The following is a 15,295-nucleotide window of genomic DNA, read 5'->3' on the forward strand; positions in this document are numbered from 1 at the left end:
ATAAATAAACATGGTGAGTAATAATCTAAATAGTTGCTAAGGGAATGGGAAATTGCAATTTAGGGGTTCAAAGTGTTAAGGGAAGGCTTGTGATACCGTTCATAGCCAAAAATAGTGTATTTACTTCCGCATCTCTACTTCGCAGAAATTCGACTTTCGCGGGCGGTCTCGGGACGCATCCCCCGCGAAAATCGAGGGAACGATGTATACAAAATCTTAAATCCAATTAATTAATTAAAAATCTTTTTTAAAAACCCAAAAGCCTAAAAACAATCATTCCATTCACTAAAAATTCTCTCAACACATTCATTGGCCAGGGGGCAAAGATCTAATGGCTCCAGGGGGAGTTGACTCCAGAGGGCCGGGGCCCCCACAGAGAAGGCTCTTTCCCTAGGCCCCGCCAAGTGACATTTTCTAGTTGACGTAATCTGGAGAAGGCCGACTCTGTGGGACCTGACTGGTTTATTATTTATTTATTTATTTATTATTTAGATTTGTATGCCGCCCCTCTCCGCAGACTCGGGGCGGCTCACAACAAAATAAAACAATTCATGACAAATCTAAATTATAGCTTAAAATATTTTTTAAAAAACCATTTACTAAGCAAACATACATACAAACATACCATGCATAAATTGTATATGCCCAGGGGAGATGTCTCAGTTCCCCCATGCCTGACGACAAAGGTGGGTTTTAAGGAGCTTACGAAAGGTAAGGAGAGTAGGGGCAGTTCTAATCTCTGGGGGGAGTTGGTTCCAGAGAGTCGGGGCCACCACAGAGAAGGCTCTTCCCCTGGGGCCCGCCAACCAACATTGTTTAGTTGACGGGACCCGGAGAAGGCCGACTCTGTGGGACCTAATCGGTCGCTGGGATTCGTGCGGCAGAAGGCGGTCTCGGAGATATTCTGGTCCAATGCCATGAAGGGCTTTAAAGGTCATAACCAACACTTTGAATTGTGACCGGAAATTGATCGGCAACCAATGCAGACTGCGGAGTGTTGGTGTGACATGGGCATACCTAGGGAAGCCCATGACTGCTCTCGCAGCTGCATTCTGCACGATCTGAAGTTTCCGAACACTTTTCAAAGGTAGCCCCATGTAGAGAGCATTACAGTAGTCAAACCTCGAGGTGATGAGGGCATGAGTGACTGTGAGCAGTGAGTCCCGGGCCAGATAGGGCTGGAATTCATGCGGCAGAAGGTCCTCTCGGAGGTATTCTAGTCCCATGCTTTATAACTTTGATTTAAGTATGGTCGCTCCTTCCTCTATCTTGCTGTGAGGAAAGCTGACCAATATCTGATGATCACACTATACAGTACTCTTAATGTCTTGCTTCCATGTTTGTAGCAACGGTCAGAAAAGATGGGGAAGCGTCTACAGCTAATGACCCGGCGCTACGAGGCCCTGGAAAAAAGGCGTGCCATGGAAGTGGAAGGGTTTAAAAACGACATCAAACAATTCCAGCAAAAGCTGCAGAATGTGGAGAAGCAGCTTTTCAAGGTAGTAGAGGTTAAAATAACAACCAATTCCTCTGAAATAATGCATTGAGACCGAATTTCCAAAGTTCAGAAACAAAATTAGCAGAATCTACCTTTGGATGGTAATTCCATTATTTTTGGTTATGTTTTTACTGCTGTTTTTGTGAGCCGCCCAATATTACTGTATTTGAGATGGGCAACCATATACAGTGATACCTTGTCTTACAAACTTAATTGGTTCCGGGACGAGGTTCTTAAGGTGAAAAGTTTGTAAGGTGAAACAATGTTTCCCATAGGAATCAATGGAAAAGTGATTAATGCATGCAAGCCCAAAATTCACCCCTTTTGCCAGCCGAAGTGCCCGTTTTTGCACTGCTGGGATTCCCCTGAGGCTCCCCTCCATGGGAAACCCCACCTCCGAACTTCTGTGTTTTTGCGATGCTGCAGGGGAATCCCAGCATTGCAAAAATGAGCACTTTGCTGCAACGGAAGTCCAGAGGTGGGGTTTCCCAGCGAAGGGAGCATCAGTGAAATTGCAGCATTGCAAAAACACTGAAGTTCTCGAAACCCCACCTCCAGACCTCTGTGTTTTTGCGATGCTGCGATTTCACTGAGGCTTCCCTCACTGGGAAACCCCACCTCTGGACTTCCGTTGCCAGCGAAGCACCTGTTTTTGCGCTACTGGGATTCCCCTGCAGCATCACAAAAACACGGAAGTCCGGAGGTGGGGTTTCCCATGGAGGGGAGCCTCAGGGGAATCCCAGCAGCGCAAAAACGGGTGCTTCGCTGGCAACTGAAGTCCGGAGACATGGCATCCCAGTGGTGGCGGTGGGTTTGTAAGGTGAAAATAGTTTGTAACAAGAGGCAAAAAAAATCTTAAACTCTGGGTTTGTATCTCGAAAAGTTTGTATGGTGAGGCGTTTGTAAGATGAGATATCACTGTATGTCCTTTCAGCCAATCGGTGAATAAAATCTACTCAAAACTTTCTATAATTCCTTTTCCAAAACACTTTTTTCTTTGAAATTGTTTTCTCTTTCCAGGTGGTAACGAACGTGGGACCTGACCAAGATATTGCAATTCTACGCGAAGTTCGCCTAGGGAATAAGAGAACCAAAAAGCTGCAAGGAGAACTTAAAAGCTTAAAATCAAAGATCTATGCGCTGGAGAACGACCTACGAGATTATTGATAATGATATGTCAGTCAGAATGAGAGCTGTTGATAAAGACCAGCCGCTGTAAAAAACTTTTTTTTTTTTTAGGTTTCTTGGTTTTCTTTTCTTTTTTGTTACAAATGTGTAGCTTCACTGAGTGTAACATATACTTTACATTCCTGGACAAAAGAAAACAATTGAAACTTGTGTGAGACTTGAAAAGAAATTCCTTTTACCCTTTTTGATGCATTACTTAGATTTGATCTCTGTGGTGTTTGATTTATACACAAAACCAGGCCAGGGATATTTGGTGATTTCTTTCCCAGTGCCTAGAAGAGATGCGATGTATAAGAATTTTTCACTGGCTAAGAATGATATGCGATGCAGGGATTCCAAGGAAACGGTAAATTGGGCTGTGTACCTTCTGTATCTTAGTTTATTACAGAGAAGAAAGGAATTTCTAAATGGCTCAAACTGGACAGTATAGAAGGGTTGATACCAATTTATAGAGATGAGAGAATCTCTTCCAGCGAGCCATAAGGCCATTATAATTCTATTTTTCAAATCGAAACCAGTTATTGGAATAAATGCTTTCCTGAGTTCTCTACAGATTTATAGCCTAATGTAAGGAGAAGCATAGATCAAGAAGAACTCTGTTCATAAGTGACAGGGCCTTAATCTCAAAATCTCTATCACCCAGGATATAAAGTATGTGTGTTGGGTTGCAGTGTGCACTAAGAGTCAGACCCATTGAACTGAAACTTGTATAGGATTTAGTTATAACACAGATGCTTTCTAGCATGGGTCATCTTATGTTTTCATGAGTGTAATTTTTGTTTTGCAGAAATCTTTCTGAATCTAGCAAAGAATTATGATGCATCTATTGTTTAAACTCTGGTGTAGAACAATAAAACTTACATTATAGCATTATCTATAATGGATATTTTGGGGGGTTGATCATTATCAATTACAAAGGTTTGATATAAACTAATAGCCTGCATTTAGGCTACTAATAGGCCATTTAATATAAATACATATACATTTAATATTAATTTCGACAAGGAAAAGAAGCTTTGGAATACAATTTTAAAAAGCTTTGGATACAAATATAAGATAATTCTGTCGGTCTACTTTGTTAACTGCGTTGAAGGTACAACTACCTTTAACATTCCCAATTATGCTTTCTCTGTGTTCAGGTATAAATGCATAACAACATTTAACTTTTGGAGCAGGGCTGTCAAACTCACTGCCCACAGGCCAGATGCATCATGCGCTGGCCATGCCCACCCCCATTTTAATGAAGGAAGAAAGTCCCAATATGTCTCGTGACATCACAAGTTTGATACTGCTGTTCTAATCATCAGAGTAAAAAATAATAAGCCAAAGCAATTGAGGCACAAGGCAAATAACTAAATCTATTTTGTACCAGCATTCATTATACTTCTCCCTATTTCTGCCATTGTATCCACTATGGGATACAATCCCATAGTGGGATTGGGCAGCATAGAAGTCTAATATTTATTTATTTATTCGATTTTTATGCCGCCCTTCTCCTTAGACTCAGGGCGGCTTACAACATGTTAGCAATAGCACTTTTTTAACTGAGCTAGCATATTGCCCCCACAATCCGGGTCCTCATTTTATCCACCTCGGAAGGATGGAAGGCTGAGTCAACCTTGAGCCAGTGATGAGATTTGAACCACTGACCTACAGATCTTCAGTGGCCTGCAGTTCAGCACTCTACCTGCTGCACCACCCCGGCTAATAAATTAAATTATACAAATATCTTCCCACTTCATAATTGCTTTCTATTCTTAACCTTGTATTATGGATCCGCCTCCAGTCCAAACCCCTTTCCAGATGAAAAGGGTAAGACGCAATTCAAAGTGTTGGTTATGACCTATAAAGCCCTACATGGCATCAGACCAGATTTCATACGGGACTGCCTCCTGCCTGTAACCAGTTAGGTCCCACAGAGTTGGCCTTCTCCAGGTCCCGTCAACTAGGCAATGTCGTTTGGCAGGGCCTAGGATAGTGATGGCGAACCTTTTTTCCCTTGGGTGAGAAAAGAGTGTGCACGCAAGCTATGACACATGCGTGAATGCCCACACCCATAATTCAATGCCTGGGGAGGGCGAAAACAGCTTCCCTCACCTGGAGGCCAGAAATTGCTTGTTTCCCAACTTCTGGTGAGCCCAGTAGGCTCGTGTTTCACCCTCCCCAGACTCCAAAGACTCGTCTAGATCTGGGGGAGGGTAAAAATGCCCTCCCCCATCCCCCCCAAAGGCTCTCTGGAAGCCAAATCACCCTCCTGGAGCCTCTCTGCGAGCCAAAAATCAGCTGGCTAGTACACACATGCACATTTTATTATTATTTATTAGATTTGTATGTCACCCCTCTCCGCAGACTCGGGGCAGCTAACAACAGTGATAAAAAACAGCATGTAAGAATCCAATACAGGTATAAGCTTTGCTCTGATGTACAGTATTTTCAGGATAGTTCCAGGATACTGGAAAAATCACAGTGTGTCTTACCATAAAATCAAAATAAGAACGATTTATTACATTAATGTCCTTAATACACAACCATTCGTTTAGTGACCATTCCAGCACTGAAAAATGTGACTCGTGCTTGTTTTTCATATTTATCACAGTTGCAGCATCCCCGTGGTGATGTGGTCAACATGGAGATGCTTGGCAACTGGCAGGTACTTATGATGGTGGCAGTGCCAGTAAATTAGAACCCACTGAGTTGTGGTCATTAAATCGAGGACTACCTGTATGAGCCATCAAGTTACTGATATGTCTCTCTTAGTGACCACGTAGAATGCATTCAGTATTCAGACCCCCTTCACTTCAGACCCCCTTCACTTATGTCAATTTTGTTACCCCGTAGTCTGATTCTACGGTTGTTGAAATTCATTTTTTTCCTCATTAATCTACATTCAGTAATCCATAGGTCTTTACTAGGCTGTTTCCCCTGCCCCGCCTCCTCACCCGCCTTCGCCTCCACCCGGACACCATTGGGGCAGGGAAGCCGGGTAGTTCCTGTGCTGTAGACATCCCGCCCAAAGAAGGAGTGGAAGTCCCGCCCTCTCTCTCCAGGTGAAGCTGCTCCTGGGCTGGAGCGCCTACTGAGCCTTGGGGAAGGGGCTGGGTTCGTGGGGGGCAGGAGGGGGGGAAGAAGAGGAAGGAAGGGAGAGAAAGAAAGAGAGGGCGGGAAGGAGGGAGAGAGAGAGAAAAAAGAGGGAAGGAAGGAAGGAAGGAAAGAAATAATTTTTTTTGCTAATTTTTTTTGGCAAAACTTGTTTTTAGTGCCGCCCCCCCCCCCCCTCGCACGCTCAATGGTGTCCCTCTTTCCCAATCTTAAAATCTGGTCACTTTACTCATTAAATTATACATACACAGTTCCTGCAACCGTTCTTCAGATGTTTTAGCTTCCAGTCCCCTTTTTGTCACTCTTCCCTGCACTCTTTCTAGAGTCTCCACAACTTTTTTACATCATGGGGCTACCTTTGAAAAGTGTTCGGAAACTTCAGATCGTGCAGAATGCAGCTGCGAGAGCAATCATGGGCTTTCCTAAATATGCCCATGTCACACCAACACTCCGCAGTCTGCATTGGTTGCCGATCACTTTCCGGGCACAATTCAAAGTGTTGGTTATGACCTATAAAGCCCTTCATGGCATCGAACCAGAATATCTCTGAGACCGCCTTCTGCTGCACGAATCCCAGCAACCGATTAGGTCCCACAGAGTCGGCCTTCTCCGGGTCCCGTCAACTAAACAATGTCGGTTGGCGGGCCCCAGGGGAAGAGCCTTCTCTGTGGCGGCCCCGACTCTCTGGAACCAGCTCCCCCCAGAGATTAGAACTGCCCCCACCCTCCTTGCCTTTCGTAATCTCCTCAAAACCCACCTTTGTTGTCAGGCATGGGGGAATTGAGATATCTTCCCCCGGGCCTATATAATTTATGTATGGTATATTTGTAGGTATGTCTGCTTATAAATGGGTTTTTTTTAACTATTTTAAATTATAAATTATATATTATTAGATTTGTTATGAACTGTTTTTATCGTGTTGTGAGCCACCCCGAGTCCATGGAAAGGGGCGGCATACAAATCTAATCAATCAATCAATCAATCAAACAATCATGGTGACCAAAACTGAATGCAATATTCCAAGTGTAGCCTTACCAAAGCATTATAAAGTGGTATTAACACTTCACATGATCTTGAATCTCTCCCTCTATTTATGCAGCCTAGAACTGTGTTGGCTTTTTTAGCAGCTGCTGCACACTGCTGGCTCCTATTTAAATGGTTGTGCACTAGGACTGCACGATCACTCTTCACAGTTATTACTATTGAGCAAGGTACCACATATACTGTACCTGTGCATTTTGTTTTTCTTGCCGAAATGTAGAACCTTCCTTTTTTCACCATTGAATTTCATTTTGTTAGATAGCACCCAATGTTCAAGTCTGTCATGGAGAGATTGATTGCTCCAATTTTGGCCCAGTTCTACAAACCACATACCACATCTCAGACATCAACACCCTTGAAAATGTCCAAAGATATTTCACCAGAAGAGCCTTTCACTCCTCCACTCGAAACAGAATATCCTACGAAAATAGACTAACAATCCTGGGCCTAGAAAGCCTAGAACTACGGCGCCTAAAACACAATTTGAGTATTGCCCACAAGATCATATGCTGCAACGTCCTACCGGTCAATGACTACTTCAGCTTCAACCGCAACAACACAAGAGCACGCAACAGATTCAAACTTAATGCGAACCGCTCCAAACTTGACTGTAAAAAATATGATTTCAACAATCAAGTTATCGAAGCGTGGAACTCATTACCGGACTCAATTGTGTCAACCCCTAACCCCCAACATTTCTCCCTTAGACTCTCCATGATTGACCTCTCCAGGTTCCTAAGAGGCCAGTAAGGGGCGTACATAAGTGCACTGGTGTGCCTTTCGTCCCCTGTCCAATTGTCTTTCCTTTCTCTCACTTACCATATATATTTTCTTTCTTTTATATATCCTCTCCTCTAAGTTCACTTTTACCCTCTTTTATATTATCACACGTCTATTTTTCTTCCTATGTATTTGTGTATTGGACAAATGAATAAATAAATGAAGAAAGGAAGGAAGGAAGGAAGGAAGGAAGGAAGGAAGGAAGGAAGGAAGGAAGGAATAAAATAAACCAGTAGCAACAGTGGCGGGTTCTGCCCATGCACCAAGGATGCTTCTGCATATGTGCAAACCAGTAGCAACGGGTTTTAGAACCCACTGTTGTCAAGATCCTTCGATTATATTGTAATAGTGCAATTTCACACTGAATTTTCCTCAAATCTCTTTGTCCAACCTTGAGGATTTCCATAAATACTTCTGAAGCAAAAATCTCCTGACAAGTACAGTAAGTCTTTCATTAGAAAGGCCATTTTTTTTGCCTCTGGTATAAAAGGAACTTTTATTCCCAGCCTTTTGTCTTATAACTTTAGCACTTTTCTAATTTCACATTTAAATGGTGTCATCCATTAAAGTATGCAATTTTCAGGACTAATAAAACCGTATCATTACAGAATGCACAGCTAAACCATGAAATATGCAGTCATCCAAAATGATGCCTGCCTATTAAGACCATTTTAAAAAATGGTCTTAGCTCTGAAATCAGGGCAGACTAATTAATGACTATTAATCTCTATGCTAATTTACTACCTCCAGAATCACAGACAGCATGATTTAAATACCAAGTTGTCAGGGAACAATGGTGAGAGTGATTATAATCTTGCTGGCCATGTCTGTAAACTTCTTCAATGTAATTCTCTCATCTACAAATAAGCCAAGGTGCTGGTCCTGACTAATTCAAGCTCTGCCTGTTTTTTATGTTATTTTGTCCCTAGGACAACAAAATCCATCTTATTTATTTTACCAAGCATGTCCTCCAGAGATATTAGATTACACCATGGAAAAAATTAGTTCAGTAAGTATACTGCTCAAAAAAATAAAGGCAACACTCAAATAACACATCCTAGATCTCAATGAATGAATTACTGTATTCTCATTGAATACTTTGTTCTGTACGAAGTTGAATGTGCATGACATGGATGGTCAATCAGTGTTGTTTCCTAAGTGGACAGTTTGATTTCACAGAAGTTTGATTTGGAGTTATATTGTGTTGTTTAAGTGTTCCCTTTTTTTTTAAATTAAGCCCTTCAAGAGGGACAAAGTTGCCTCCTTGTGAATAGCCTAGCTAAGGGCTAGGCAAAGTTGGATCTCCTCATTTGTGGACTTCAACTCCCAGAATTCCTGAGCCAAAGCATGCTAGCTCAGGAATTCTGGGAGTTGAAGTCCATATGTCACAGAAGAGCCAACTTTGCCTAGCCATCTGCTCTGTCCTTGGATCAGGAAGTGTGGACTCCACTTAGTCCTCATTGCTAATGGGCAGGAGCTGCTCGGGCCTGCCAGGTCAATTTGCTGCAGCTATGGCTTGCCTCATTCAGCCTCACCCCATTGTTCCTTCAAGTGTCCAAGCTAAGGTTGTCCCAAGCGCTCTTCAAATTCTGATCCTGACCAACACTGAGCTCTGTGCTTTCCTCTGCCAACTCACTATTTATTTATTGGCTCCTCTCCAAGGACTCAGGGCAGCTTACAGCATATAAGGAACAGTCACTCATGCCCTCATCACCTCGAGGCTTGACTACTGTAATGCTCTCTACATGGGGCTACCTTCGAAAAGTGTTCGGAAACTTCAGATCGTGCAGAATGCAGCTGCGAGAGCAATCATGGGCTTCCCCAAATATGCCCATGTTACACCAACACTCCGCAGTCTTCATTGGTTGCCGATCAGTTTCCGGTCACAATTCAAAGTGTTGGTTATGATCTATAAAGCCCTTCATGGCATCGGATCAGAATATTTCCGGGACCGCCTTCTGCCGCATGAATCCCAGCGACCGGTTAGGTCCCACAGAATGGCCTTCTCTGGGTCCCGTTGACGAAACAATGTCGCTTGGCAAGACCCAGGGGAAGAGCCTTCTCTGTGGCAGCCCCGACCCTCTGGAATCAACTCCCCCTGGAGATTAGGATTGCCCCCACCCTCCTTGCCTTTCGTAAGCTTCTTAAAACCCACCTCTGCCATCAGGCATGGGGGAATTGAGATATTCTTTCCCCCTAGGCCTTACAATTTACGCATGGTATGTTTGTATGTATGTTTGGTTTTATAATAAGGTTTTTTTTAGTTGTTTAGTACAGTACTGTATATGTACAGTATTAGATTTTTTTTTTATATTCATTTCAAAGTCTAATATTGCTTCAGTCTCAGAATTTGCCTTATTTTCTGTCATTCTTTTAATTTGTCAATTGGACTGGATACTTAAGACTTTCCACCATTCTTGTAGCCCGTCTTTGGACCCATTCAATTTTAAGCAAAACAAAAGGAGGTGGAGATTATACAGCTTCATGCATGGCTCCTGGGGGTCCATTTATCATCAGGAGGTCAACCCCAGGGCTTTACCAACCCACTAAACTTTTTCAATTAGTCTTACAGCCTTTTCTGACCACAGAATTCAAGATTTAAAATATTTTTTTAAATATTTTTAATATTTTTGCACACACACACACACACACACATATATATGTATATGTATATATGTATGTATATATATGTGTGTGTGTGTGTGTGTGTGTGTGTGTGTGTGTGTGTATCCATAGCTCTACTTTGCATTTGTTATTATTGTAAGAGTGATTGGAGTTTATTTTTCACTGTTTCATCACAAATTCTACTCAACATGTAATCTTTCACCTTATTCCATCGTGCCATCAGCTTCTCCAATTTATTTTCATCAAAGTTGTTTAATCTTATTTCCATGATTTCAAAATGAATGTGATCCACCATGTACCAGTACCAGTTCTGTAGTGTCCATTTTATAGACTCTTTCCAACCCAATACCACTACCGCTTGAGCGCTTTCCAGTGCTGCAGTTTTTATTTCTTTAAAATCTCTTAGTTCTCTTTGTTTAATTAATATCGCTATTTCTTTTGTAATTATCCAATTAATATTTAGCATTTTATTTATTTCATTCTGCACTTCCTTCCAACCCACTAAACTTTTTCAATTACCCTTACAGCCTTTTCTGACCACAGAACTCAAGATTTAAAATAATTTTTGAAGCAGTAACTCAATCAATTCTACTACCAGCACAAAGAGCCGGGGAGGTGCAGTGGTTAGAGTGCAGCGCTGAAGGCTACTTCAGGTAACTGCTAGCTTTAGTTCAGCAGTTCAGATCTCACCACCGGTTGATTCATCCTTGCATCATTCCAAGGAGGGTAAAATGAGGATCCAGATTGTTGGGGACAGTATGCTGATTCTATAGCTAATTAGATGTGATTAGGAATAGGAACAGCCTAATCCCAGCGACCAGTTTGATCCCACAGAGTTGGCCTTCTCCAGGTCCCATCGACTAAACAATGTCATTTGGCGGGACCCAGGGGAAGAGCCTTCTCTGTGGCGGCCCCGGCCCTCTGGAACCAACTCCCCCCAGAGATTAGAATTGCCCCACCCTCCTCGCCTTTCCTAAGCTCCTTAAAACCCACCTCTGCCGTCAGGCATGGGGGAACTGAGATATTCTTTCCCCTTAGACCTCTACAATTTATGCATGGTATGTTTGTATGTATGTTTGGTTTTATAAATAAAGTTTTTTTAGTTATTTTAGTATTGGATTGTTACATGCTGTTTTTATCACTGTTGTTAGCCTCCCCGAGTCCACAGAGAGGGGCGGCATACAATTCCAATGAATGAATGAATGAATGAATGAATGAATGAATGAATGAATGAATAAATAAATAAATAAATAAATAAATAAATAGATAGATAGATAGATAGATAGATAAAAATGTATATTGGCTAACAGTCTTTTTGTTATTGTATAAGAAATTGGAGTAATTATTTTTGTTCAGATGTCAAATGTTAAGGAGGTATCATTGGTTAAACTATATATACCGAAATTGTAAAATTGTAATATAACTTAAAATTAATGGGGTGGGTTTCTGTACACGTGATTGGAGAGAATTTTTTTAAAAAAAATTACATTCCCCCCCCCAAAAAAAATATGCTGATTCTGTAAACTGCTTAGAGAGGGTTGTAAAACATTGTGAAGCGGTATATAAGTCTAAATGCTATTGCTATCCTAGATAAATCAGAAATATTAGCTTAGCTACTAGGCTGTTATCTCTGCACAACTACAATACCTCTGGACCATTACAAAAATTTAAAGTCATTATGAAAAAGCTGTCCACCCTGATCTGCCATAAATCTTCTGTTCGAAACTTGTATAGTTTTAGTCCGGCAAGATTCTTTCCATATGGTACGAACGAATAAAGAACTTTGACGGGATTGTTCAAATATCATTGGTGGGCTGGGCCTGACATAATCTCTGGTTTGCTTCACTAATTAGACATCTCCTGGAAGCTTTAATGTCTGACAAATTAAGGGAAGCAATTGGTGGATTTCCTGCCAGGAAAATCAACCACCAACTGCTGGAGGAGGAGGTGAGTTTTGACAGAGGATGACACCCATCAGTTTATCCATCCTTCAAAATCTGATCCTCTCCTATTTTCCTGGGAAGCCCCCACCTACTCTACAAAATCTCTTCACTTTTTCCTCGTGCTTCGTCAGCCTGTATCTCTTGCTCTCTGACTTTCACTGAAGAGTAGTAGATCCTTGGAACAAACTTCCAGCAGATGTGGTTGGTAAATCCACAGTAACTGAATTTAAACATGCCTGGGATAAACATATATCCATCCTAAGATAAAATACAGGAAATAGTATAGGGGCAGACTAGATGGACCATGAGGTCTTTTTCTGCCGTCAGTCTTCTATGTTTCTTGCATTCTCACAATGTCACCCAAAGGTCTTTCTCTCTGCCTTTTTCTTTCACTCATGGGGTTTTCTCTTCTTCTTCCACTCTCTCTCTCTCTCTCAGATTCTTGCTTCTCCACTTGGTCTTGCCAACTTCCTCCCACTTGTTCTCTCATTTACTGACCCCTCGCATCCTGGACATAAACTGTTTCAACTCCTACCCTCAAAAGCACTACACACCAAGACAAGTAGACACAAGAATAGTTTTTCCCAAATGCCATCACTCTGCTAAACAATCAATTCCCTCAACACTGCCAAGCTGTTTACTAACTCTGCACTACTATTAATCTTATTGTTCCCATCACCATCTCTTCCCACAAATGACTATATGTCTGTAATGTTGTTTGTATCCTTACAATTTATATTGACTGGTTCCTAATATGAGTTCATTGCTTATTTGTACCCAGACTATTATTAAGTGTTGTGCCTTACGATTCTTGATGAACTTATATTTTCTTTTATGTACACTGAGAGCATATGCACCAAGACAAATTCCTTGTACTGTATGTCCAATCACACTTGGCAAAAAATTCTATTCTATTCTATTCTATTCTATTCTGTGTTTGCCTTTCTCACATTTCCACAATTTGTGAACCACGAGATTGTCCCCGGGTGATATGAATGATTGAATTGGATGAATGTGAATGGCTGCATAAGGGGGTTTAGATTTTTTATTAATTTTGAATATGTCTTTTTAAAATCATTAGATTTCTCACATATATTGTTTGCATTTACAATGTTGTACACTGCTCCAAGTCACTTCAACAAGGGTGGCATAGAAGTCAGATAGATAGATACCGGTAGATAGATAGATAGATAGATAGATAGATAGATAGATAGATAGATAGATAGATGGGTGGGTGGGTGGGTGGGTGGGTGGGTGGGTGGGTGGGTGGGTGGGTGGGTTGGGTGGGTGGGTGGGTAGGTAGGTAGGGAGATAGATAGATAGGATAGATAGATAGATAGATGGGTAGGTAGGTAGGTAGGTAGAGTGGTATGTAGGTAGATAGGTAGATAGATAGGTAGGTAGGTAGGTAGGTAAGTAGATAGATGGGTAGGTAGATAGGTAGATAGATAGATAGATAGATAGATAGATAGGTAGGTAGGTAGGTAGGTAGGTAGGTAGATAGATAGATAGATAGATAGATAGATAGATAGATAGATAGATAGATAGATAGATAGATAGATAGATAGATGGGTAGGTAGGTAGGGAGGGAGATAGATAGATAGATAGATAGATAGATAGATAGATAGATGGATGGATGGATGGATGGATGGATGGATGGATGGATGGATGGATGGATGGATGGGTAGGTAGATAGGTAGACAGACAGACAGACAGATAGATAGATAGGTAGATAGATAGGTAGGTAGGTAGGTATTGGTATGTAGGTAGATGGGTAGATAGGTAGGTAGGTAGAAAGATAGATAGGTAGGTAGGTAGATAGATGGGTAGGTAGATAGGATAGATAGATAGGGAGGGAAGGAGGGAGGGAGATAGATAGATAGATAGATAGATAGATAGATAGATAGATAGATAGATAGATAGATAAACAAACAAACTGCAAGGAAACAACCAACCTCAAAGAGCACCAAGGACCCCACATTTCAACTCTGAGCTACAAATATTCTCTTTTACTGATAAGGAACCTGAATAATGATCAACAAGGGCTTTGCAACAGGCTAATCACATCTTTTGCGGGTAGATGCCACTCCTGCTTATGACCAGAAGTTACCAGAGATTGGAGAGGAATGGGAACACTCTCAGCAACTGAAAATCACCAACAGTAGCTGGAACAACCCCAGCCCTATTATCATCAGAGCTGCCATGAAGCATAGCAAAACTGGTGTTCGAAGATGGGAAATGCTGCTACTGTATATCATTGGATCATATTAGATGGTCTCAGTGGTGAGCTGGGAATGAGACAAAGACTTAGAATTGGTCTTAAGGAGGATCTATCTTAAGGAATTAAAGAAACATCTTCCAACTACAGAGGTGTGGATGAGATCTAAGTGAAAATTATTACTTTCCTTCAGGTCTTTTAGTCAATCATGCAATTAAGTGTTAAAGCAGAAGGATATTATACTGAATTTGACATGCTCTGACTTGATCTGACTGTTACTATTTTAATGAGTGTTTTATGTTGACATTTTGTATTTTGTGATTAACTAGGAAATGTTTTATGATGAAAGGCAGAGTATTTAAAATATATAATTAATGTAGATCAATGAAATCCAGTTTAAGTGGATTCAACTTAAGTCCCGTATAAACTTGGAAAAGAAGTGAGTCATAAATTTGTTTAGAAATGGATACGTGGTAACCACGAGTATGGACAACCAGCATAAAAAGGTGCTACCAGATCCTTAAATTAAATGAAAAATAATGAACATAAATATGCCCCAAATGTTAAAAAGCTCAGTGTTTCTGCACAAAGTTCACAAGATTTCGACAATTTTAATTTTATGTTTTAACTTTCCATATCATTGTGTGTACAGTGTGCCTGTCATATGAAGAAAAAGGACTGTTGCCTTAATTCAGCAACAGTCAATCTCTTAAACCAAATAGTTACTTGTTTTTATTTTTGGCAGTGTTCCTGCCTTCCTAACAATAGTGAAAGTCAGGTGCCCATTAAGAATAAAATGTCTTGCTCATTATCCATATTCATTAGAGAATACTTGATTTTAGGTCTGTTTTTCAAGGTAGCCCCCGAAATATATAGACTTAACTCTCCCTGTAATTATAACTT

At 41.1% G+C, this 15,295-nt stretch overlaps 1 protein-coding gene across 2 annotated transcripts in view; it reads left to right on the forward strand.

Moving 5' to 3' along the window:
• The window catches only part of CCDC77 (coiled-coil domain containing 77), a 29,519-nt gene extending 25,960 nt beyond the window's left edge, over positions 1-3,559 (forward strand). For both annotated transcript variants that reach the window (XM_070756461.1, XM_070756463.1), the window contains exons 11-12: positions 1,347-1,499; positions 2,519-3,559. In XM_070756461.1, the coding sequence (XP_070612562.1) occupies positions 1,347-1,499; positions 2,519-2,665 (300 nt within the window). In that variant the 3' untranslated portion in view covers positions 2,666-3,559. The remainder of the gene's footprint in view (positions 1-1,346; positions 1,500-2,518) is intronic.
• The last annotated feature ends 11,736 nt before the right edge of the window (positions 3,560-15,295 follow it).

The sequence above is a fragment of the Erythrolamprus reginae genome, chromosome 6, assembly GCF_031021105.1.
Source record: "Erythrolamprus reginae isolate rEryReg1 chromosome 6, rEryReg1.hap1, whole genome shotgun sequence".
In the NCBI taxonomy this organism is placed as follows: domain Eukaryota; kingdom Metazoa; phylum Chordata; class Lepidosauria; order Squamata; family Dipsadidae; genus Erythrolamprus; species Erythrolamprus reginae.